At 35.8% G+C, this 26,364-nt stretch overlaps 1 protein-coding gene across 2 annotated transcripts; it reads left to right on the forward strand.

The window, feature by feature from the left end:
* Positions 1-4,260: 4,260 nt before the first annotated feature.
* Positions 4,261-26,364, forward strand: LOC137388873 (coronin-1B-like). 2 transcript variants are annotated; one of them, XM_068075350.1, is made up of 11 exons: positions 4,261-4,367; positions 4,527-4,744; positions 7,691-7,808; positions 9,365-9,499; positions 10,948-11,123; positions 12,017-12,133; positions 14,178-14,300; positions 15,169-15,314; positions 16,329-16,509; positions 18,811-19,005; positions 25,757-26,364. In XM_068075350.1, exons 2-11 carry the CDS (start codon positions 4,547-4,549, stop codon positions 25,904-25,906), a joined length of 1,539 nt encoding a protein of 512 aa, XP_067931451.1. In that variant the 5' UTR covers positions 4,261-4,367; positions 4,527-4,546; the 3' UTR covers positions 25,907-26,364. The 2 variants fall into 2 exon arrangements, with proteins under 2 accessions (XP_067931451.1, XP_067931450.1); XM_068075349.1 differs by lacking the exon at positions 25,757-26,364 and adding an exon at positions 23,385-23,583.

The raw sequence follows: 26,364 nt of genomic DNA on the forward strand, positions 1-26,364 counted from the left end.
TTAATAATGAATCGTTTACATGAGTAACAATCAATTCTTTCGTTGTCCAATTCCCAGGCTTGTCATTTTTTTCTGTTAAAATTTTGAAAGAAACAGAAGTAAGTAATCAAGAACTGCCTCAGGCTAATTGTACTTCCTTGTTTAATGCGCTCTTGAAACCTCGAAGTACATTTATATGAAAAACAGTTTGCATTTACGATGGTAGATGAACGACTGGTTTTAGGGTGAAGGTTGCATTTAGCAAGCAAAACCTTTACGCATTGCATTTGTGCTAAATTTAACCGGTAAAAGTATTGCCCTGACAAAACATTGTTTGGACGTTAATATCGACTAATTAAGCAGTACAAATGAAGAGTAGATGTCAGAAGACATTGTGGAAGGTATTGGACAACCAGAAGATGTTCATTCCATTGACAGCAACATTCACAACGCAGCTATCCGAGCAAACGATGCAAACATTTTTGTTTTAAAAACGTTAATTTTTGTTTCTGCAAGTACTATAAGTATGGTTTGTTTATGTCACTTGTTCATGAATATATATATTTGTAACGTTTGATCAATTATCATTTTATAACTTACAAATTTGCAGATTTATAGCATATTATTTCATAACATCCTTGTTGTTATCTTAACATGGCTGACAATGGATCGACGCTCGGAACTCCTTTTCTATTTTACATAAAAAGCTAGTTTTGGCTGCCAACTGTAGCAAACATATTAATGAGTGCAATTAGCTTTTATTCAACATTGTTAAATATAGATATAGAACAATAATATGTCTTCAAATTTAGAATAAAATAAATAATTGAAAGTTCTAACAAATTGCGCAGCAAGGCACAGGCTATAATTACAAGCAATAGATAACAACTGGTAGAGATATCTCTCTGCTTACCAATACGTATTTTATTTAGAGATATTTGAGAAGTTTGAGGTAAGTTAGCAGATTTATTGCATCCAAAAGATTTAGCATTGCTCCACCAGAAAAAGAGGGCAAAATATAGACAACACTCGCTTCACCCGAAAAAGCGCTAAATTAATTTTCTTAAAATTCTGATGAGCCATTTAAAAAACAACGCCAGCATTTATTTAATTCACCACCTTCAATTGACCGCCACTAGAGAGGAAGGGTTGAAAAATAAAGTGCCAAGGCGTTCACTTAGAGGTTTAACGGTGTATGCTACAATCATACTTGCAGACCTAAGTTATGAGCCCAATTTGTGGCACCAGTTAAGGCCAGAGTGAACTTGTTCGGAAGAGATGAAAGCTATTCATATCAACGTGCTAAATATTAGTTGACCAGCTTATAACAGAGAAGCTGCAAAGAAGTATAATTCTTTACATTTTATCTACTTTTATGGTTCCGTAGTTAGTATTAAAAGACGGATGTATTGCTAAATGAACTTAGCTGCGCAATATAATCATTAGCTATGACAAATATAAAAATTAAAATCATAGAATGCCAAGCGGCATAACTTAGCTCGGCGAATAAAATTAATAACATAGTTTTTTAAGGATTAAATACGAAAATAAATCGTTGCAAAAAGCAGCCTTTGGAACTAAGCGATATTTTGAGACAGCATTAAGACCTAAGTACTAAAGCATTAAGAATGCATTAAGACCTATGTTGGGGTTTGCAGGAGATAAAAAGATGATGTTGAGCTTAGCCAGACCAAAAACTATAACATACTTGAAGTTATAAATATAATATTATTCAATAATATACTATAATACAGTCTTACAAAACTGCTTATAATGAGATAAGAACAACAATTAAAGATGATGGTGATACATTTTCATAGATAATGTTCAAATTAATGTGAAAATTATCTAAGAAACAAACAATTTTTCATAAAGTTTAAAGGCTTGTTTGTTTCAATGTCCAAAACGCCGCATAATCATTCTTGTGGTTAATGCCAATTAAGACTTTCACAAAGTTTTTTTACAAGTAGCTTCTACTTTCCAATGGTTTAATTATTATACGTATTGAAATATATTTGCTGATAACTAGCTGTTTGTACTTATTAGGTCACAAAATAACAGACAACTGCAACAAAAAATGCATCTTTGGGTATAGCGCTTTCCAAAAATTATGGAATATAATATAGATAATCACAAAGGATGCAGAAATATGTTTTCCATTTTTATGCCAAATGCCAATTCTGATGGTTGTATACTTTGGAAAATATCACAATAGTACTAATTGCACAATTGGTAAGTCAATGTGCCCCAGTATCGGGCACGCTGACACACCCAATGGGGCACGCTGAAACTACCACTGAGCTATACCACTGAGCTATACCACGGAGCTATACCACTGAGCTATACCACTGAGCTATACCACTGAGCTATACAAGGCGTGTTGACCAAAGACATTATCATATATCGTATGCACAAGCGAAATGACATATTATTTGAAACTCTATGAATTCTATGAACTCTTTGAAACACGATGCTTTTTCGTGTTTTTTGAACTTCTATTTTGGTTTTTTCGTAAGGTTCGACTGCTAAAAATCGCAGTCACGGCCAATTCTTTTCATGCGGACAATTTTTTTATCTCTGTAGGAAGAGCCTCCACATTCTCTCTCCGTTCGGTCAGACAGAAACAGTACGATATCTCATTTTTACATTTGTACCAGTATCGAGAGGTACCAGTATCATCATATTCAAAGTTTTGATGGATAGCTTCTTGTGGAACAGTAATATTTTTTTTACAAAGACGCTTCTATGCAAGAATTATTATTATTAATTCAACCTATTCAGGATTTTTATTTTGTTGTCTCAATTCGTATTATTTGTATTATTATTGAATCCTCTTTTATTGTAATTGTAGCAAAACAGATTCAATTTAGGTTTTACTTGCTAATTATTTTACATCTTATATTAGTTTTTTTTTCAATTTATTTGCCCTGCACAAAACATTTTCCTCATGATATGAAATTTGAAAGTAACAGTTGTTTGACAAATTTTGAAAACCTTTAGTTGTTTGAATTTTCTCTCTTAATTCATTTCGATTACACAAAACACTTCTTTCATGATATGTAAGTTGAAAGTTAGAATGGCAAATATTGTCATATGTTAATTTATACAAATCAATTTTCTGTCAAAAGACTTTTTATTAACGGGGCAACGCTGGTTAGTATAGCTAGTGTTGATATAAAAATGAAACTTTTCTTTTTATATATTAGTATTTGCAGTCATGATATCAATATTGTCCAGAAATTTGGGGGTTCATCGTGAGGATAAACTTTTAGCTACATCGTCAAGGCTTGTAATAAAAAGCAGCTCCAATAGAGGGGCAAGTTGCGACATGTTGCAACCTGCCCTCTATTTTTATCACTAAAACGTGTTGCAATTTGCCCCAAACCCTTTGTGTTTCAACGTGCCCTACTTGTCACTGAGTAACCAAAATGTTCATCCCAACTCAGGATGATGTAACATGATGAAGTTGGTGGGTGCATTGTGAAGAAAACATGCGTATAGCTGCCTCCACTGACTTTTTTTAACATGGGATGAAGTACAAAGAAGATATGCAATTTTCTAAATTCGGCTATAAAAATGAAAGGGCAAAAAATTACCATTAAATTTTACAAAATCATGGCTCACCTAAATTGCTGTTTTTTTTATTTCATGCAATTAGGATACCTCGTAAGATGACCTAGAAAGCTCTTCAATTAGTGAGGTATGAATTTAAAATGATGTAAGTAAGCAAAAACCTTGAGAAGTGTTTCAACGTGTCCTGCATTGCAATGTGCCCCACGTTCCCCTCTAATTTGACATAACAATTCTTCCATTTACTTTGCACTAACAGCTTTCAGTAAGATAGAGGTAAGGTTTACCAGTTATAGCCAAATTAAGAATTTCCATATTTTAGATCTATTTGAATTATCTGCTTAAAAACTTGAAAGAAGTATTTGAAATAAGCAAAGATAAAATAAATAATCAAAGTTACTGTACAACAACTTGACACAATTACTCCGCTGAGAATCTCTCAAAACAACGCTTAACCCAACAAAAACGTTAACTCATATTTAAAAACAAAATATAACCTTTATGAAAATTTGCTGTTAAAATTTTGGCCGTTGAAACGTTTTAAACCTAGCAGAAACTGATTAAAATATAATTGTTTTATTATTTGATCTAGCAAGGCGCATTAAGTACGAGAATAGCCTTAGCGGTATACCAAACATTCGCTCGGTGCGACGATAGGAGGAACGTGCTATTGGGACTTTCATTCTACGAGAGTTGTTTCTGCGCCTGCGTAATAAAGTAGGAACAGGAAATGTAGGTGTCTCCGTTGGTTTTCTTCCTAGTAAACTTGTACCATTGGACGCGGCATTTTAATTATTTACTCTCATTGTTGTAGCCGTGTAGGTACTTTTGAATTTAACATAAATTTGAAGTTTTCTTTCAGCTAAAATTGAAATGATCATGATTAATTTTCTGTGACTCGCTTATTTACTAGCCACTACTCATTTGAAATTTAAATTTTTTTGTCTTTGTACTAATTTCCGTTTTCTCCCTTTTAGATCTTCTGCCTAATAGAAAAATGTCTCGAGTTGTTCGTCAGTCAAAGTTTCGTCATGTGTTTGGTACAGCGGCTAAAAAAGACAGTTGTTATGATGGCTTGAGGATTACCAAGTCAAACTGGGAAGGTTCCACATACTGCGACGTAAATCCTAAATATGTGGCTATAATTGTGGAGAGTGCTGGTGGTGGTGCTTTCGTAGTACAACCCGTTGTAAAGGTAAGTTCCTCTATTAGATTATGGTATCATTATTTTTGATATTTGGTCCAATGACCTTAAATGTTAACTTTACACATCGCTACTCGCTCACCTTGACAGCTACTTTCCAGTAGAAAAATAAATATTGCAGAGCGAGGTTAACGAATATTAGTCTTTTTGGATGATCATTGGTCAATATTTGAGCTAAAGTAACCATATCTATTGCGTGTAGTCTTTTAGAACTGTGTGCTAAAAAACTTGAACTTTATGAACTTGAAAATGAACTTTACGTGTGAGATATAGGCACTTTTGCACATGGCAAACAAACAGTTTTGAAGCGATGAACTTCTAGTTGCCGCTGCGTTGATTTTCTGGGCCTTTTTATTTGAAGTTTTATAAGTTGTTTTTATTAGTATACACCGTTTAACTTCTTGATGAAGAGTAATGTTTTAGTTGTACATGTATATTAACTGTAATGTTGTGTGGCAGGCCCAACAGTCTTGAACTGGTATCCATATGTAGGCCTATAATTGTTATATGCCTAAAGCTTGCTATTTTGCAGGCATTTCATTTGTCTTTATTGCCAGTATTACTACGCTACGAATTCAAACAATTTAGTCATTAATCTATAAAGTGTTACAATAAATATAATGAAAATTTCCGTTTTTTTCCACAACCTTATTTGTCATAATATCAGAAGAATCAGGCGTTATTAATATCCAGTTATATTTTTTGCAGTTTTAGTTTTTGTACAGAAGCTTGCAGTTGTGTCTTTTATACAGAACTTACTTGTACAGTGTACAAATACTATTCCTATAGTTTATATGCCTACGAATGCAACAAGTAACAAAGATTTGAAGTAGTAAAAATTTGGCTTAAAAAAATGGAAAAGATTTGGCTGAAAAAAGTTATGCGAACTTTTGAACCTGTTTTAAAAAATACATCCTGTAATACTCTAAATACTCTACATCTAATAACTCTAAATAATATTAAAATATTTCTACATTTTTCTACAAAAAGCCTTTTAACTATTTTTGACATATTTATTGTAAGCGTGCTATGGTGTTTATAAGAGCTGTATGTTTGCTCGCTGTGCAGAGAAGACCTCAGCGTAACACACACATTCACCACTGAGCACTATGACCAGACCGTAGGCATTCAAAAATTTAAAATGTTGACGAAGATGTTATTTACATTAACATATATGGTTTTTTATCTAGCATTAGTCAAAGTTTTTCTTTCCACGAGTTACTCCGTAGGCCTACCTGTACAGGTCATGTATAACATATAACACTGACTTCTTCAGCTCGAGTTTATTGAACCTTATATCACTCGCATGCAGCACTTATCTGTCAAGTATGAATGAGTAGACACATCTGTTTACCATTTTAAGACTTCTAAATAGATGCATTTGTAGTGCAGTATAATTGTCCTGCAAAAAGGTTTTTCTATGTTTTTGCTGTTCGACTTGAACTCACCATCCTAATTTAAAGTTCTACTCCATAATAAGTTCACCGCATGGAGTATTTCCAAAACAGCTCATACCAGGGCACACTGCTGACTGTTGTCCTACCACTGCGAGCTTGCGCGGCTACGCATTTTGTGTCCAACGTAACTAGTTGACTAAAATTCTCTCGGTTTTGTCATAATATCAGAAGTGATCATTTATCTTCGCAATGAATACAGTAGATCAACTCGGCAACCGGCGCATAGTTGGTTTTAATCAATACTCCTTACATAATCTTGTGACAAGCCACCAATTCACTCACAACTGATAATTTGAATGCTCTCTTATATCAGGAGATAATGTTACTCGAAGTGGTGAATGATTCTTATCGTCTAATCTCCCTTTCCCTCCTCCCCTAGGCCTTGCGAATAAGGCTAATAGGTTCTCTGACAAACTCACTCGGTTTTTCCTTATAAGGCTCTGGTTGACTTACTTCCTCTGCGTTGCATCAATGCGTCATAGTGATGTCATGTAGATCTCTAGTCTATCAATGAGCTCCTAATTGTTAGAAGCGCAGCTCGGCTCTACCGGCTGGGCTGATCAGTTGCTTCTTGGTCATAGTTGATGGCAATACACCAGTTGCTATGGTTACAGTGACCATAGGTAGAATAGTTTAGTGTGAACAGATATTTCTTTCTTTGGAGTTTGATGAAACAATAGAGCGATTCATGAATTGTGTCACATTTACTTACTAATTATATATGTTAAAAATATTTCAGTCGTGTACTTGGAAATTTGGAATTAATCATATTTCTATTGTTATTCGTTGTATTGTTATTCATGTATCAAACAAGTCCTTGGAGTAGCAATTTTGTCTAAAGTACTGCCTTAGATTTAGTAATGGAGAGGTGAGATGAGGCTTTCTTGTCTGAGAACATTACATTGAAAATGTAAAAACAGTCATCATTATATATACCGTATTTAGTTGCAGTAATAAACAGTCAAGTTTGTAGGCAAGTTATATACATATATGTACACGTGTATACATATATGTATATATAGCTGTATTTATGTAAATATATGTATTTATAAATGTATATATGTATTTATACGTGTGTATATGGGTAAGAGAAAAAATACATGTAGGTATATTTGGCTAAAAGTCACTACAGATTTGTTTCGCGCATGTGCTTTTCAGGTGACAAACGGCGAATTCATAATTTGTCACCCAAAGAGCCTGGTTGTGTGAAACAATTTGTCTTGACTTTTAGCTGAATATTTTTCTCTTACCTACATTGTATATACATGCATATACCATAGATATAAGTATATATATATATATATATATATATATATATATATATATATATATATATATATATATATATGTGTGTGTGTGTATGCGTATATTCACAATAGATGATCCACTTTGTAGCAAGACTTGACCCTTACTCGCTAGTAGCTCACTAGACTACAGCTTTATCTAGCTTATCAGTTGATCTCTTGGAATACTTCTGTAGACTGGGCGTATTGAAAGAGACTCCCCGGTGGTTGGAGGTCACAAGGCAGAGGTATTGAACGTGAAGTGGTGTCCTCACCATGATGATGTCATCGCTAGCTCTGCCGAAGACTGCACAGGTAATAAATTAATATATGGATTGCTCAGTGAACATCTGAGCCTTGTCACTGGTCTCTTATGTGTAATGCTTATAGTCAACCCTCCTTAAAATTGACCCGTTCGTCTGGAGACCAGATAAGACAAACAAATTTAGTCATAACATCTGCAATCAAAGTGCATTTCTGTTCTAACTATGGATAATAGGTTTATATTTTTAGTGAAAATATGAAAAATTATTATACTGGTATGTAGAAAACACTTGTCTATTGGAACCATTGATGTAAATCTTTCCCCAGGGTGAACTATGCTTTTTAATCATATCCATTGTGCTTTATCCGACTTTCATGATGGCGAAACATACTTTTATATGATTTGTAAATATGCCAAAATACGTCAACATAAGTTTGGAAAAGTAACTTATTTAATACTCAATAAAATGAAATGGTTGTAATACTTCACATGAATGAAATTTTCTGCAAATAATTGGCTGTTATCGGGGTGGTCTAACCTTCGCTGCTATTTTTAGTACTTCGCATCTAAAAAAAATTTTTTACAGGCAAAATATTAAAAAATATATACATTATAGTGTACAGTATTATATGGTACACCATATACTGTATTCATCAATGTGATTTTTTTGTATATATGCATAGACATATATGTATAGGTTCAATTGGCTAAGCAAGACCACCCACCACCCCTATTTGTCCATTTAAACGATGGTTGACTATACATATTTCCCAATAAAGATTTCCAAGGTTTAAGAAACCCTTACTAGAAGTGGTGATTCCTTCAGAGAAATAATTGCAAGCTGGTTTCCATACACTCAGAGTAGTTCATAGGTAACATATTGTAATAAGTTCTAGTTATTTGTAGTAATAAAACCAAAGTAGGATCACAGGCTAATAAATTGCTGAGTGCAGTTAAGAGTTTTTTTAGCCTAATCTGTTAGTTTATAGATATTGATATCCAATATCATAGGCTTTGAAATTATTTCTTTTTTAACTTCTAGTACTTCTTTTAGATGTCTTTATTTTTTATATTAAATTAGACATAAGAATTGGTGTTTATCGAAGATTGCAACAAGTATTTAGTACCAATTATTTAGTATTTTATTTAGCATAATTTAGTACCAAGTAGTTTTGCAATAGTCGAAATCTTAAAAGATATCATTTATATTCTTTTTTGAAGGACTCATTCTCTGAGGAGTGTCATCGAACAATATTGCTTTAAAGATTCGAATTCGGAGATTCTAATGTTTTTGTTCCCACCTGTCAAAGGATGTTACTAGGCACAAATTTCAAAGATTAGAAACTTGGTGAATTTAAGAATAACAATAATACTATATTATTGTGATTTAGCAAATATGCTGCAGTGGTCATGTAAATCTGGATGCATGCATGTCTAGTATGGATTACTGCAAGTGTTCTGTTTCTCTCATGCAACATAATAATGTGGTATATACAGTTGTTCATGTATCTTACATGGCGGTGTTTGTGTATTCTAATTACAACGGTTTCCCTCTGTCTTCTCAACTGTTTATAGATACATGTAATAAGTTACGCTATACTTGCAGTTAAGATTTGGCAGATACCAGAAGGTGGTCTAACAGAGACCCTGACCGAACCAATAGTTGATCTTATATACCACCAGAAGAGAGTCGGGCTCATCCAGTGGCACCCAACCGCTAGCAATATTCTTGCCTCTAGTGGTATGTTTTCTTGAGGCTATGTTGCCCTGATTATTTTATTCAAGTTGTTATTACTGTCGTCACATAAATACATAAAGATTTCGTTGGGGTCAGCGAGTTCAGAACATCAGAGTAGTGATATATAATACAGCAGGACCTTGTAGGTTGACTATAGATGGTTGGTCATGACCTTCTTGTACAAAGGTCATAACCTTCTTACACAAAGGTCATAACCTTCTTACACAAAGGTCATGGCCTCCTTATACAAAATTAACATATTTAGCAGTTTGAACACATTAAAGCTGTTGCATGTTAAAGTACATATTTTTATAAGACACTTTGATTCACATAATTTGTTCCACAACCCAAAAACTCTATGATAGCTTCTTACTAATTGTTGTAATTAAATAATAGATGAAATATAAAACACTAACTTATCCATAAAAACCTAGTAGGTGGTCTTAGGAGGAAGTTGAGTCATCTCAGTCTTTGCTTAGCCCACAGCCCTAGCTAGACTAAGTCATAAAATGACTCATGCAGAGAAATGCCCGGTTGAAGGTAATAAGTACGCTGGTGTTTCTATGACTGTGGGCTTCTACTCGGTAAGTCTCAAAACATCTTTCAACGTTCATAACATGGAACAAATTTTAGATGCCTTTTATAATTTCTTATCCTATCGTATTAAACTGAATACATGTGAAATACTTGAAATCTCAAAAAAGAATGATTTTTATCTGAAATATACTAGAACACTTATATCCTAAACCTTAATCTCAGAAAATATGGAAGTTCGCTAGATACTTTTTTGTCAACTTAGAGATATATATATAGTATAATATTTAAGATTACTTAGCTGTTAGTTAATCACTACAGATCTGTTTTCAACCATAAAACCTCTAATTGAATGCCATGGCACTCTATTTTTCATCTCTTCTTTAGTGGTGGTTAATTGGAGGTGATGTTCAAATAGAGGCTGGTGTTTTATTTTTGAACTTATCTCCTAGAGTGGCGATCAAATAAAGATGGCGTTCAATTAGAGCTTTTACGGTCGGTCTGTTCTCACCAAGTTATAACTTTAAAAAGTTTCTGAAAGTAACTTCAGATAACTGACGTTCGACCCAGGGTTGATACTCTGAAAGAAACACCCACCTGGCTAGGCCCAGATTTGGATATTGGACCCCCAATTACGTGGTCAGTCAATTTGAAATACACCCCCTAAACACTGGGAGTTCCTTAGGGGGCGCCCAGGTTCCACGCCCCGCTAAACATCCAATATGATTCAGAAGCTATAAAAATAATTTTCACCAGGCCTATAGTATATGTATCCCCTAGGTATCTAGGGGAACACCTATTCAGGCCAATCAATGTGTGAAATTGTCCAGCAAAACTTAGTAAATTTTATTTGAGCCCCTAAAGTAGCAAATTCAATGACAGTGAATTTATGATATATATGTGTTCCCATTGCCAAGGTGCTGACAACAAGACGTGTCTCTGGGATGTCGGCGCCGGAGAAGTGCTTGCCGAGATCAACCTTCCAGACATTCTCTTTAGCATCAGCTTCAATATGAATGGAGAGAAGCTAGTCTCAACTAGCAAAGACAAGTTGGTGCGTGTGCACAACGCCCGCTCCCTAGAGGTCATACAGGTTAGTGGGCTTTTCTTTTTTTCTCTTCCTTTCTGACAGCTTTTATGGAATGTATTATTAGATTTTACTTTTTACACGGACAGAGTAGAGTGGATGATTCATTCCTTAGCAGTTTCAGTCCAGAAGGTACCAGGTAGTTTTTGCAAATACAAATTTTAATATCTGTTGAAACTTGGCTATCTCTAGAATTATTTGCTGCTCTATTACATCATCTTGGAAGGAATATGAATTTCTTAGGCTGGTCATTTAATTTCAATCCGTTCATTGTCTTGGGAGAGTGGGTAATACTCGCGTTTCTACAGCCATTTCTACATGCTATTTTAAAGCCAACTGACTTCCTGTAAAATCATGGGATACAAGGTAATACAGCTGACAACTCTACGCTGCCTTAATTCACCTACGCAGATGTAAATATTGGCTGATAGTTAAGACAGTTGGTTCTAGTCTCTCATAGACATCTGTATGGGATGGCAGTAACTACTCCATCTTAACATACATTTATATGTAGCTGGTGTTTCACAGCTCAAATCCTTATTCGTAGACAGCTTCGTGGCGTGAAGTAGAAAATAATTTCAGTTTTTGATAAAATACTTATTTTTGTGAGTATAGTCATGCTAACTTCACATTTATGCCAGAAGAGCTGTATATTGTTAGTTCAACTTAGGGAAGCATACTTGCTGACATTAATGACCTATCACAGTGGTTTGGCGTGCTGGGATGGTTGACATTTGTTTAAAGAAATAAATTCAGAGTCAGGGACAGTGTACAAGTAGAGGGCAGCACTTAGATCTTTCAAGTGTGGACTCTAATCGAATTTAAACCTTTCCCCTTCTTTTATAGTGTAATCTTTATTAGACCCTGGTAATTGTCTCCTCTATACTTCATCTATTTAGAAAGGGAAGGCTCATGATGGAGCCAAGGCAGCGCAGGCAGCATTCATGAGGGACGATAAGATTTTCACGACAGGTTTCTCCCGCATGTCTGACAGACAGTATGCCCTCTGGGCTGTTGTGAGTATCACACTCTTTTCTTTAGCAAATGTGACTTTTTTATACAAGTATTTCAGGCACTGCAGTTTGTCTTCAGCTATAATTATTGTAAATGGAATGGGCTAGTGCTGGTCGGCCCTGCTGCCTGAGATTTATACTATTGCACTCGAGCTATGAACAGTTACAAGTTTAACCTCTGGTAGCAGACACTGTGTAATTAAGTCTTTAATAGTTGTAAAGCTCCTGCTAGGACATCATAGCTATAATCTGAAGTGGTGTCTGATATATGATTAATGTTTGGAAAGGAACAGATACCTCCAGTCTTCAGTATGACTCAAACTCATGGTCAATGTTCAATAAATAAGCAGTCAGAAATGCAAGTTAACAGTATAACATGACATTGGTTTATTTTCTATTGAACCCCTTTTTCTATAGTGACTTGCATTTTCATAGAGCGATCATGTCGCAGATATTGGTAACCAGCAATTTCATAGCAGAATTCTGTCATAGAGCGATTGCGGTGGTCTGTTTCATCATTTAAGAGTTATTTCATGAAGTGATTGCGGTGACCCACTTTTCTTGAGAGGGATTATTTCATAGAGTGATTGTGGTGATCTGTTCTATCATAGGAGGATTTTCTATTTGGAATCTTTACGGTGACTTGCTTCCAATAGCTAGATTTAGAGTATTCAGTATGAATGTTATGACTTGTGCGATCTGGCGGACTTGTTCCGGAGGGATCGTGTGACCAGAGGGATCATGTGACCAGAGGGATCATGTGACCAGAGGGATCAACTGGCAGAGTGCAGTAACCGATTCGGCTCAACTAACTTCTGTCATAGTAAACTGCTCACAATGATTTGGTGCTCGTGTTCATAACTACAGCACCTATACAATATTTAAACCCCATAGATTTGTAAAAGAGGCTAGAAACTATATTGTTTAATACATTTTCATAATGTAGTTGTTTGGTCGTAAGCACCTGCCATGCCTTGTTACACTGGCTAATGGCGTTGTGTTGTGCCAAATTATTAGTGCGCTTTCTGCCAATATAAGGTTGATACCATGATATTAATCCAATCCTTTGGCAGCACTTGAACACATTTCTTTATTTGACATCGTCACAGATGTGAGATGGTTTGCTAAATTCACAGAATCAATCGCACTGTCAAGCTCTGAGCTTGTAACCACCTGAAGAACAAATACAAGCAGTAATTCGAGTGCTTCATAAAATATTACTTCGTACATGTTTTGATCTCATAACATTTAGTTTCGTACCCCGACACTCTACTAACTGTAATAAACGACCGTTTTTCCAATTTATAAATTAATCTTTACTTTCATAAGTTCAAATTAAAATATAAAATTAAAGTTACATAAAAAATTGTAAGGAAAGAGTTGCAAAAGTGTACTTCTAGAGCTGCATGCGTTGCCTACGGCTTATTCAATGTACAAAGGCAGGCCGTTTCAAGCAATCCAAGGCTCATTCGGTAATTTCCCTCAAAGTTGTCATGAAAATGGCGTAACAATTTGCATTAAAATAAAATAAATCTCCGATTAACACCGGCTTACCGCTAATAAGTTATAAAAATTACTTTTGTTTGATATGCTAGTTTCCATTTAAAATTGTGCTATGAAAATGGAGTTTGTGACGTGGTCTTTACTCGTTACATTTAGCCTTTTTGTTTTTAATTTTAAATAAATAAACAGTGTGTATCTTGTTATGTGCTTATTTAAGCTGCTAGCGTCGAAGGACCTTTTTTTGTAGTCATTTTTGGCATTTTTCAAAGCACAGCCTGCCAACATTTTCTACAACTGAAGACATGGCATCTGCTTCCAGTTTAGTGGTTGCTCCATGGCTTTTAGCAACACTTAAGATGGTTTAGTACTAGAGTCTGACGCTAACTTCTTTAGAGACAAGCACCTGAATATTGGTGTCAGAAATGATCACACTGGCTGACACTAAAGTCACTTGCTGCGAGGATGATATAATAAAATGGCTTTGTTTAAATTAGTTCTCCGTCAATGAATGACTTGATAGGATTTTTGTAATGCTCGTTTATAGGATGGAAGCAACTCCTTAGATGGAGGTGATGGTCCTCTCGCTAGAGAGGATATCGATACAAGCAATGGAGTCATGTTTATCTTTTATGATTGTGACACTAATGTAGTCTTCCTAGCTGGCAAGGTAAGATAACTTCTAGTGAGCTCACCATATCACTGGGTAGACGTTGACTGTTATGTTGCCACACGCTTGTATATATTCGAGTCTCACTAAACATCTAGAATGCAAATGCCTAGTGCTATTTGTACACTATACTGATTGACTGTCTTCAGGTCAATATTCTAGAATATAATCTAGATAAAAACATAATCTAAATGCTCTTCAAGTTTAACAATGCCAAGAAGTCTCGAAATGCAAGATTTCTAAATAACGCAGAATGTCACGTTTCTAGAAACGGAAGTTTCCTTGGAATTAATATGTTGCTCACTCACCTGCTTATTGGCCAGTCGATAGAAATGAGGCTCATATCACAGTCAATTATCGTACAAAAAGCAAGTCAGCTTTTATGATGTAAATGAATTCTGCTGATAGAATAACATTGTCCCACAGGAGTATTTACCATCAGAGGGTAGTCCATTTATCAAGCTTGTTTACACCAGCTATTGTTGTTGTTGCAATGGATATAAGTATATGTATTATTGAAGTCTATTCTTGCAGTTTAGTACTGAGCGATACTTAGCTTCTAGACTAAAATAAAGCTAGATATTAATGTTATACCAGTCTTTACTTGTCCGAAGTAACAGCGAGACGTTGATAAAAATATTGCATCATATGATATTTGAACTCGCGACTTTCAGAACAGTGGACCAATAGTACTATAGTAATTTTATGGTGACGATCTTGAACAGTGACATCGTAGGAAAACAACTCGTGTCGTCTGTCAGTAAGGTCACCATAATAGGCAACACTCTAGCTGTCTGTCCTTAATCCGACATTTGTTTGGTCTTTCTGCCCTCTTTCGCTTAATCTACACGTTTGTTGCATTCGACAGGGAGACTCTGTTATCAGATATTTTGAAGTGACGGCGGAGGAGCCGTATGTTTATTGGTTGAGCAACTACTCCTCAAACGTGCCTCAGAGAGGAATGGGTTACATGCCAAAGAGGGGTGTGAACGTGAATGTCTGTGAGATAGCCAGGTAACTACCATTCATCGGTCATCTTTGCAATATCTTCTTGGTTTCTCATGAATGCTGATACAGTCAAACTTTTACTTTAGCGTATGAGATTTCTACGACCCAACGTAGAACTCCTACAAACGCTTTTACCTAAGTAATTTCCAGCACTGGCTATTTGAAGTTTGTCGAAGCATCCAAGTTTCATAAGTGAAAATGTAAGTTATACCAAAAATTATTTTAAAAAGTGTAAAAAAATATGATAATACAACGACCTAATTTAAAATTCATCGAGTCTTAGTTAAAGTAAGTTATGCTACCGTATGCTGTATATTTCTATCGTAGTGCAGAGAATGACATAGAGAGGATAATTCCGAGTAGGCTTAGGCATGTTTATTTTGTACACCCTTTAAAAATAGATGTTTTTTGATATTTCATTAAATATGTCCTTCTTTGGTACGGGTGGGGTACCTGAAATACCCTTAATCTACTCTGGCAATTAATGTACTGAGGACGCAAATTACTGATTAATACCTACATAGTTTAATTTTTTAACATGTAATTCAAGTTGTCATATTAAGTTTTTTCTATTGTTTTATAAAGTGCATTTGCGTCAGTGTTATACGAATTTTACAGTGTATTGATTCAAAAGTTGAAGGTTTTGTGACTGCAGAATAAATTAACTGAGTTGCAGTGTATTAGATAGCAATATTTACTCTTTCATCTAATGGTTTAATATTGGTCTTAAATGTTGGAATGAATTGACTTCAGATGTAGATATCTGTAGGCTGGTTTTTTGTTTAAAGAACATATGTTCACAGCGTGCACATGCGCTTATTTTAAATCATGAAAATATGGATGCACAAAGTATATTTCTCCAAGGTATTGACTTGCATCCATGTCCTGTTTCCGTTTCCTGTTGCCTCTTAGCATCCCTCGTGTACTAGGTTACTTAGCAGGCTAGCGATAAGGGATGCAGGAAGTTCTCTTCGTCCATCATTTTGACATCACACTTTTTGAATTAACCTTTATTCTCAGGTTTTTCAAGCTCGCCACTGGCACTGGCAATCAGGGTGGCCACTGTGAGCCCATCGCTATGACTGTGCCAAGGAAGTCGGAGCTATATCAGGATGATTTGTATCCTGACACATTCAACGGGGAGGCTTCGCTGACTGCCGATGAGTGGTTCACATCAGGAATGTCCGCTGGTCCACAGCTAGTGAGTGTAACCACGCTGCAGATATTATGAATCACCGCATTTTTCTACAGTAATTCCTCGCTCCTTTGCTGTTCACCTTTTTATAAAAGGGAGGGATTATTGTACTTCTATAAAAAAAAGAGGATTACTGTACTTCTTCTATAAAAGGTGGGATTACTGCAGTACTTCTTCTATAAAAGGGAGGGATTACTGTACTTCTTCTATAAAAAGGCGGATTTACTGTACTTCTTCTATAAAAGGGAGGGATTACTGTACTTCTTCTATAAAAAGGAGGAATTACTGTACTTCTATAAAAAGGAGGAATTACTGTACTTCTATAAAAAGGAGGAATTACTGTGTTTTTCTATAAAAAGGAGGAATTACTGTACTTCTTCTATAAAAGGGAGGAATTACTGTACTTCTTCTATAAAAGGGAGGGATTACTGTACTTCTTCTATAAAAAGGAGGAATTACTGTACTTCTTCTATAAAAAGGAGGAATTACTGTACTTCTATAAAAAGGAGGAATTACTGTGTTTTTCTATAAAAGGGAGGAATTACTGTACTTCTTCTATAAAAGGGAGGAATTACTGTACTTCTTCTATAAAAAGGAGGAATTACTGTACTTCTATAAAAAGGAGGAATTACTGTGTTTTTCTATAAAAGGAAGGGATTACTGTATTTTTCTATAAAAGGAAGGGATTACTGTATTTTTTCTATAAAAGGGAGGATTACTGTACTTCTATATTTCAGACCATGATCTTTGTATAGCAGGGCCTGGTGTTAGAATGAGTAATCAATCTGCCGGGCTGGTTGATTACTGGTTGATCACCCCGGGCTGCTGTAACCACAGAAATGTGCCATCTATGTCACCTGTTACCTCTTTGTTAAATGAGGCATGACATGAGAATTTTACCAACTTTATGCAGCCATAACTTTATTATATGATAGTTATGCGAGTTATTTTGCATCTGCCCCTTTATGTGATTATGTGTTACTGACTAGAGTTTAGATCTTTATCAAAGGCTTGTAGGCTTTAGCTTGTAGGCTACAGCTTGTAGGCTTCGATAACTGACTGCTCGACTTATAACAGATGTCTTCAGTAAATATTAAAAATGTTGTTTTGCAATCGGCGGTCATTCTCTAATCAATAGCGTAATTTCCATGGTAATTGTTTAAATCTCTGTGTGGATAGGATAACTCTAAACCTAATATATTTATGTAGTAATATTAATATATAATGTAAGTATATTATCATCCATCACTATCAATCTGTCAATTTGTGTTACTGTCTCTGGACAATCCACATCTCTCATGCATGTACGGACTGGATACTATGTTATTTCCTGCATCGCTTCATCAAGCTTTGGTGAACACACCATGGGTCTACTCATCAGTAACTAGTCCATTATTCTCTGATAATGGTTTCAATGTCATTAGCTGTGTCATTCGCTCTGATAAAGTTATGTTTTGGCTAATTTCATGAAGTCATCACCTACTTTGAATACTATCACACATCTGCCGCATCCGTCGTATACCATCTAGATGAATTTCTAGTTAGGAGTGTCATTGAGCGCAAAACTAAAACAAGGATGTTTTGCAGTCTCCTCTAAACTCTTTCTGTTGTTAGGTGTAGGCACATGATTTTATATTATTAATCTCCTTTTTGCTTTTTAATGATATAACATTAAGACACGGTTTAAAGTCAAATGGACCAGGTTTAGAATAAGCCTTATAATTAGTGTGAAAATATATTGCAGTTTCAGCATGTACTGTACAGCTGCCTGTGTGTTACAACATAGTGATATGACACATTAATAATGTCATTCCTGAGTTGGTTATGTTCTGTCAGCGTGAGTCTGACTCAATGTTTGTGTTAGCTAACTACATAGCAATAAAGATAACATTCTTCATTTGTCAGTTGCACAATTCTCCAACCCACATGCGTTCTCCAACCCACATGTGTCAAATGGGTACCAATTATTTCATTTGCAAATCACTCTAGACCAACATAAAGTCATCCATTCCATAATCTGTCATTTTATGATATAACCAACTTGAACAGCTTTCTCCAATTATACCTTTATGTTGACCATAATGGAGAATACATGTATCTGCGTCGTCCAAACATCTACTAGTTTTAGGTTATATTCATGCTTTGGTTGTAAATAGTTAATATTCCAGCCTATTAATACTGTTGTCTGACTTTCTACTATTTGTATGCATATGAGCATGGGAGATGACCTCTTATTGTACATATATGAGCATGGGAAAAGACTTGCAACTATGCTGTGTGCAAGGAGGAATAACTTGTTGTTTGCAGATGTCCATGCGTGATCACTTCGCCGAATCAGGTGCGAAGAAAGCAAAGGTTAGGGCTTCAGTTCTCACAGCAAAGAAACCAGCATCCACATCTGCTCCAGCCAAACCAGCGGAGCCGGCAGCGCCTGCTGCTGCTGCTGCTCCTGTCCCTAAGGCGGCTGTTTTGAATGAAACCCCATCCAGCTCGAGTGCTCAGGTGAGCATGATTAATTGTTGCACTCTTTTGTTATGAACAGTAGCGAGTAGATAGAGAGTCCCTCCTTGCCAACACAGCTCCAAAAATTTAGAGTTGTTTCCTGCTGATGATAAAAAATTGAGGTTTTTGTATGAAATAGTCAGGCGTCTGTCTGCAGGCTGTTCAAAGGCGCTGTATATTTAGCTCATGCTGAAATAGATTCAGTCCAGCAGGCCGTGTATGTAAAGAAAAAAGATACTCGTCTTCAGATCAAAAGGCAATATGTGTTAATTATTCTAATAGTTGACTCCTGATCAAAGCAGAAAGTGCAGGTTTATAGTTGTTGGAAGAGTTTCTGATTGGTTGAACGGCTAGTAAAACTGGTTAATTAATAGAGGAAGTCACTTAAATGTCAACGTCTTCTCATTCATGCAATGAAAGATTTTAGTAATTACCGACTCGGGCAGAAACCTGCTGTCCAGCTGACCAATGGTATGAATCGACACATATGAGTTACCCGATGATTGTTATTTTCTATCGGGTTATGGTATACCAAAGAATGTCCTTACTATAATTATACGTACTGGCTATTTGGATGTAAACAATACTATTGCCCTGAGTGATGTTACCACTCCTTTGTTACTTAGGCACCATTTTATGAGTGGCTTTTCTTAGTGCTAGCATTGGAATAAAAATATCATTAAATTGAATTGTTCAAATTTCACACAGTACATAGTTACATTCATAGTATAATTTCACATAGTACATAGTTACATTCATAGTATAATTTCACACAGTACATAGTTACATTCATATTATAGTTTCACACAGTACATAGTTACATTCATAGGATAGTTTCACATAGTACATAGTTACATTCATAGTATAATTTCACACAGTACATAGTTACATTCATAGTATAATTTCACATAGTACATAGTTACATTCATAGTATAATCTCGCATAGTACATAGTTACATTCATAGTATAATGGATCATATAAAATGATTAGTTACTCATGGTTTGCTCAATGGTTATCAAATGCATTACAAATGTCACATTGTAGGGGTGGATAACTCTATTAAACCTCTTTTTTCTAAGAAAAAAAGTTGAAATATTTTTTAAACTTCTATGTATCAAACTAGATGAATGCCCTGCATTGCATGGGTAATAAAAACAGCTCATAAACATTACATTACCTACAACTGTCTATACACAGTTTTTATTACCTATGTGACGCCCGGTATTCAGCTAGTGAGGCCAGTTGGTAATCATTATGTGTGATGCCAAGTCGGCATGTGTACTTTAACCGATGTAATGAATAACATCACCATTATTGATCGGTATGCTCATTTGAACGCCGTAGTCTAATAAATGAGTTCGAACTGGAGGCTCTGAGATCAAATCCTTTCCAAGTGGGATTTTTCATTGCTAAAATTTTTGCACTATAGTTGGACAGACGGACAGTGGGATTTATGTATATAGACTAATGAATATGATGTTATGTTTCTCAACACTTGCTCCTCTAATATTGCCTGTTTCAGCATCTTTTATTTGTTTTCATGGATATGAGGTTTTGTGGTTTGTCTTACTAGTCTCTTGGTATCTAAAGGCGTTACTACATGACAACTGAACCCAAGTTCCAGTCTTGTCAGTTCTGGTAGGGAGATAAGCCCAGTACCTGAACTGTCAAAGCTTGCCATCATGCTCAAAATTTGCTCGCATTCGATTGGGTAACATATTATTTCCTAATCTAATATTTACAGTAGTTTTTTCGCAAATGATCAATCATAATTCAGCAGCAATAAATGGAATCGTGTAATTGTAAGAGTGGAAGTAGTCGAAACGAAGTTTTTTCCCCGACTCTGGTTTCAACCTGTGACTCATTCGTACAAACATCAGTTTGGTTTCTGTGTGGCGGACATTGTGTCCAGCCTCAACTGTTTCGTTAGTTATACTAACTAGCTTCTATTATGTGATGTCATACATGTTATCTGGTGTAACTAGTGTTATCTGGCACAAACTCTGTCATTTGGCAAACAGAGTTTGTATAGACTTGTTCAATCAGCGTAGTCAGCTGTTTTAATTAGCTTTATGGCAATTTATGGCGGATGACAACAGTTACTCTATAGCATGGTTATGATAACTCTATAGCATGGTTATGACAACCCCATAGCATGGTTATGACAACTCTATAGGATAATTATGACAACTCTATCGTATGGTTATGATAACTCTATAGCATGGTTATGACAACCCTATAGCATGGTTATGACAACTCTGTAGCATGGTTATGACAACTCTTTAGCATGGTTATGACAACTCTATAGGATAGTTATGACAACTCTATAGTATGGTTATGACAACTCTCTAGCATGGTTATGATAACTCTATAGCATGGTTATGACAACCCCATAGCATGGTTATGACAACTCTATAGGATAATTATGACAACTCTATAGTATGGTTATGATAACTCTATAGCATGGTTATGACAACCCTATAGCATGGTTATGACAACTCTGTAGCATGGTTATGACAACTCTTTAGCATGGTTATGACAACTCTATAGGATAGTTATGACAACTCTATAGTATGGTTATGACAACTCTCTAGCATGGTTATGACAACTCTATAGCATGGTTATGACAACTCTATAGCATGGTTATGACAACCCTATAGTATGGTTATGACAACTCTATAGAATGGTTTTGACAACCCTATAACAGGGTTATGACAACTCTATATATAGCATGGTTATGACAAATCTATAGGATGGTTATGACAAATCTATAGGATGGTTATGACAACTCTATAGGATGGTTATGACAACTCTATAGAATGGTTATGACAATTCTATAGCATGGTTATAACAAGTCTATAGAATGGCTATGACAACTCTATATATAGCATGGTTATGACAAATAAATGTGTGTGTAAGAATAGCTGTGTTAATTGTGCTTATTATACAAAGCCATAAAAAAATTTCTGGTGCTCGGATGACTCTTTTGGCTGCATCAGGTTAGTTCCCAGTTTCGGCTACGTGAAATGGTCTGTATTTGCTACATACTCCTGCAAAACTAGTAATTGAAAGCGAAAGGCACTTTCTAGCGATAAAAAATTAACTTTTGCATTTGTTTCCATGGACTGGCTGGATTGATAGTATGTATAATCTAATATAAATCAATGAACAAACGATATAGATAGGGCAGTTGGTGTTTGTCGACCTCCCAAGTTTTTCTGAAGAAAATTGACATAATCTGTAACCTCCAACCCTCTCTTAGCGTTTGATAGACAAAGTAGGTGTATCTGTAATAGCCTGGGCATGGCTCTCGTGGGGATTGGGAGAGAGAGACTGGGACACATAGCGAAAAAAAGGTAAGATAACTTCGGCAAAACGAGCAACATATGTTACATATGACGCTCAGACTGATACTAATGAAAGCGTGTCGATAGATTCCGATCTCACGATGTATTAGATGTGGCGGGTTTAAAAGCCTATCGTCACGGTAACGTGACTTGATCTAGTGAAAGGCCCTATGTTTTTGATAGACTGGGTAGTTATGCAATACCCCGTTTGATAACAAAACGATAAGAATCGTAGGTTACTATTCTCTTGCGTTTTTCACATTTGCGGTTTCATTTCATTTACTGATAAAAAATGGAGCAATTCAAAAATCATCTATCAAAGTTAGGCATAGTCGCGCTGAGACCAAAACAGTCTCAAGCTTTACAACATATTATCGTAGGTTTTGACTAATTTATAGTTCTTCCTACTAGCTTCGGACAGAGTATTTGCTTTCAGATGGCACCGTTTTGCAGTGGTAGGTCCGAGTTGCTCATAATAACTGTCGCGAGTAATTACAATACTCGCGAGTAAAATAAAACTGAGATTATTTTTTACTAGATAAACCTTTCTTTACTAGCAGCGTGCGATTCATTTATGTTGTTCTATTGCTATTCGTTTGTATTGTTATTGTGAAAATCTTTTATTCAATTGATTTAATTTTTGATTACAATTAAATCAAAACCTAATTAATTAAACATATGAAATAATATAACTCCCGTGATTGATTTATTATGCAACCATCATTTCATACTTACCAACTAGCGTTTGTTTGCTGCCAATTCAGATTAAAAATAATACATAATACTCGCGAAGATCATAAAAAGACCGTCACATGCTATTCCTTCGGAAATAACGATTGTGATATTAGCGACTGCAGAAGTCGACTTTTAGAGTTGTCTTCCCTGCGTGTTGCTATGTGTCCCAGGCTCTCTCTCTCCAAATCCCCCACGAGAGCCATGCCCAGGCTATATCTGTAATCTCCCCCTCTGTTGACGTTTGATAAGCGAGTAAGGGTATTTGTAATCTCCGCCCCTCTCTTGACGTTTGATAGGCCAGGCTTATTGAAGATCTCATCAATGAAGTGAAGCAATTAAAAATCATAGCTAAGGGCCAGGAGCGGCGAATCGTTTTGTTAGAAGCTCATGTGGCAGCTCAAAACTCTCTACGTAGTCGTCGACCCTCTGACAGCGGGTTGAATAACTCTTTGGAAGTGACTGATCCAATTCAAGTGTGAAATTTCTTCTTTGGAACCCAGGTTAATATACGGCATGACCTGAAGATAATATATCTTTACCGCTAGTAGTCTTGTGTGGCCGAGTTATCCTTCATGTGCATGGCATCGCTTTTGAGGGCTCCTCTGCAGGCACCCAATTAATATGTAATCTTACATAGAGCATGGTCTCACCTCCTTCAATTTCCATCTATTGGTTTGTTGCCTCTGTCTGTGATATGGGAGCTGTGGTAAGGGGATGAGGAGAGCTTAATATCAACACTAGCTTTGTATTCAATCATTCTTAAATATTCTAGCACATTCTGGAATATTCTAGAATATTTTTAATACCAGCAGTAGCTTATATAATCGGTTTGTGCTTTTGACGCACCCTGATTTTTGATTGTCTGGGTGTATTTGTGCAGTTAATTTTAGTCGGCCATAGTGATCCCAAATAGTTACGGGTTTAACATATAGCTAACGAGGTTAACAAATGCACGGTACAGAAACCATGAAAACGGCAAGCTCAGACATACTGCATCCGTCATGCCAGTGGCAGAAGGCTTCGATACCCATTCTCATTTACACCAATTGTAATGATATGCATTTGTTAGCTGGCTGGAGGAAATATTGGCTTGATTTCCAAAACCGTTTTTATCTAATAATTAAAAACACTATTGCTAAAGGATTACCGATAAAAATATTTGCCGATTTTGTATTCGGTAACCAGAAAATTGTTAAGTTGGTCAAAAATTTAACATCACTCCGTGTAACTTTTGAGCCAACGTACTGATTGCAAAGATGACAATGATATCTCCAGCTGGAATGTGAAAACAATTTATTCCACTAGCATCAGTAATCTCTCTTATTGTTCACACTAGGCTCTACCATGTGTCCTTGTTGGCTCCATCTCATCCATTTTGTCAACTAACATTTTATGAATGAAAATTGCATTAGTTGACACACATCATGTGACCACTTAGTCAAAGTTACATCGCTTCATAAAATGCCAGTCTTGATAACTTCAAATTTAGTGCCCTGAACATTTGGGACTGTTAAATTGCGTAGGGGTATCAGCTCGAACTTGCTGACACTATTAACTTTTTCGCTACAGTAAACCGATGTATCGGCTTTCGCGGTTATATAAGTACAGACCCTAAGCCGATGTATCGGCTCATCAACATGGTTTCACTTTTCTTTTTCATTACGAAGCCCACACATTAGTTAGACCAATAAAATTTTGTCTCCAACGAAACAACCTAGTTGCCAATCACATGCAACCAATAAAAATCTTTTGGCTCAACAATTCCATTTCTAATTTTTTTTCAAAACCGGAAAACAATATCGTTATCGTCATGGTAATAAGAAATACACCGCATCAGCTCAACACAAAGAAAGCATCAGAATTTTTGCGAAAGTGGGATTCACTAAACAATTTTATACTTATCTTGTAGAGAGAATTTTGTTCTGAATAGGATGCATTTTACAGTAACATGATATCTGTTTTGATTCTCGGGTTATTGCTGAAATACTATCAGTATATCGGTTTTTCGAAAATCCATTTGAATTAATTTGGGCAAAATAATCATTCAGTCAGAATTTAATGCGGTAGTGAAAGAGTTAATATAATGAACAGTAGTTAGTTCTAACTCAAACTTGTACTGGGTGAGACTTTACAATGGTAGTTATTCAGCAGATACATGGAAAGTATGCTCTCTAATAGACATACAAGAAAATTAAAAAGCTAACAATGCTCAAATATTGATGCAAAATTTTATAGGTGCAGAGAGCGTATCACATACATGAGACTCTTAAAGGTTACCTCCTCATTTAGAGGAACAACTCAAGAAAGATGAATGAAATATTTTCAGACACCATCATTCTGCCCCTTGGTCGAGCATTTAGGAAAATTATAAGCATTATTTATGAGTTAGTCTTAAGTTCAGCATTAGCTCCCAATCACTAACACGCATGTATCTATAAATGTATAGCACATTGCAGCCGATAATACGTAATGTCAGCCTGTGCACCTGAACTCTACATCCGTGGCTAATCACACCGCTCTCCGTAGCCCACAATCCTACTAACCATGTGTGGGGTATCCCTACTATCCTTGGTCTTGCTCGAGTTTATTTGTCGTACATCAGAAAAAATGAGGGTGTCTCAAGGTGAAGAGCATGCTTTGTTTATCAGGACGAGTCTTATTTTTGCAGGGTTCCTCCTCCGCTTCTGAGGTCGCTGCTTTAACCGATGAAGTTAAGAAGCTGACAACATTAGTTGAGCAATATGGTGAACGAATAATAGCCTTGGAAACCAAAATGGCCGACTATGAGAACACAGTTCTTAATGCTAATGACGAGTGAGGAAAGATATACATGTAGATCCATAGTCTATGCAATTGTTTATACGTTTGTTACTATTATTGGTTGTATTTTGTAATTGATATAAGTTTATAGCGGAGGCTTTTGCTATAAACGATATATTGTATCCTAGACATGTTGTAATTTCTACCTTGCTAAGTGACAACTAGCTAGAACGGTGTGTGTATGATAGAAAGGTGCTGTTACGCTACTTGAGATTTTATATGCACATTTCTGTTGTGCTCCGCTTGTACGTTCATCTTTCACGGTCATTTTTGAATAATTTTTATATCGGTTTGAATTACTAACATAGTCTTCACTCATCTTACTACCATGTTTCATTCCAATTCGCTTACATCTGATCTATTTGGTTTTGTACTTAGACTTATCGTGGCCTGACAAGCCAATCAAGACCTTTCAGTAAAGAACGAATCAAAATAGACTGACATTGTCTTATCCAA

This window comes from Watersipora subatra, chromosome 2 (genome assembly GCF_963576615.1).
Source record: "Watersipora subatra chromosome 2, tzWatSuba1.1, whole genome shotgun sequence".
In the NCBI taxonomy this organism is placed as follows: Eukaryota; Metazoa; Bryozoa; class Gymnolaemata; order Cheilostomatida; family Watersiporidae; genus Watersipora; species Watersipora subatra.

Coding starts and splice junctions, on each gene's coding strand:
- LOC137388873 (XM_068075349.1), top strand. CDS start 4,547: ATGTCTCGAGTTGTTCGTCAGTCAAAGTTTCGTCATGTGTTTGGTACA. Junction 11,124..12,016: donor GCTCCCTAGAGGTCATACAG/GTTAGTGGGCTT, acceptor TCATCTATTTAG/AAAGGGAAGGCTCATGATGG. Junction 16,510..18,810: donor TGTCCGCTGGTCCACAGCTA/GTGAGTGTAACC, acceptor TGTTGTTTGCAG/ATGTCCATGCGTGATCACTT.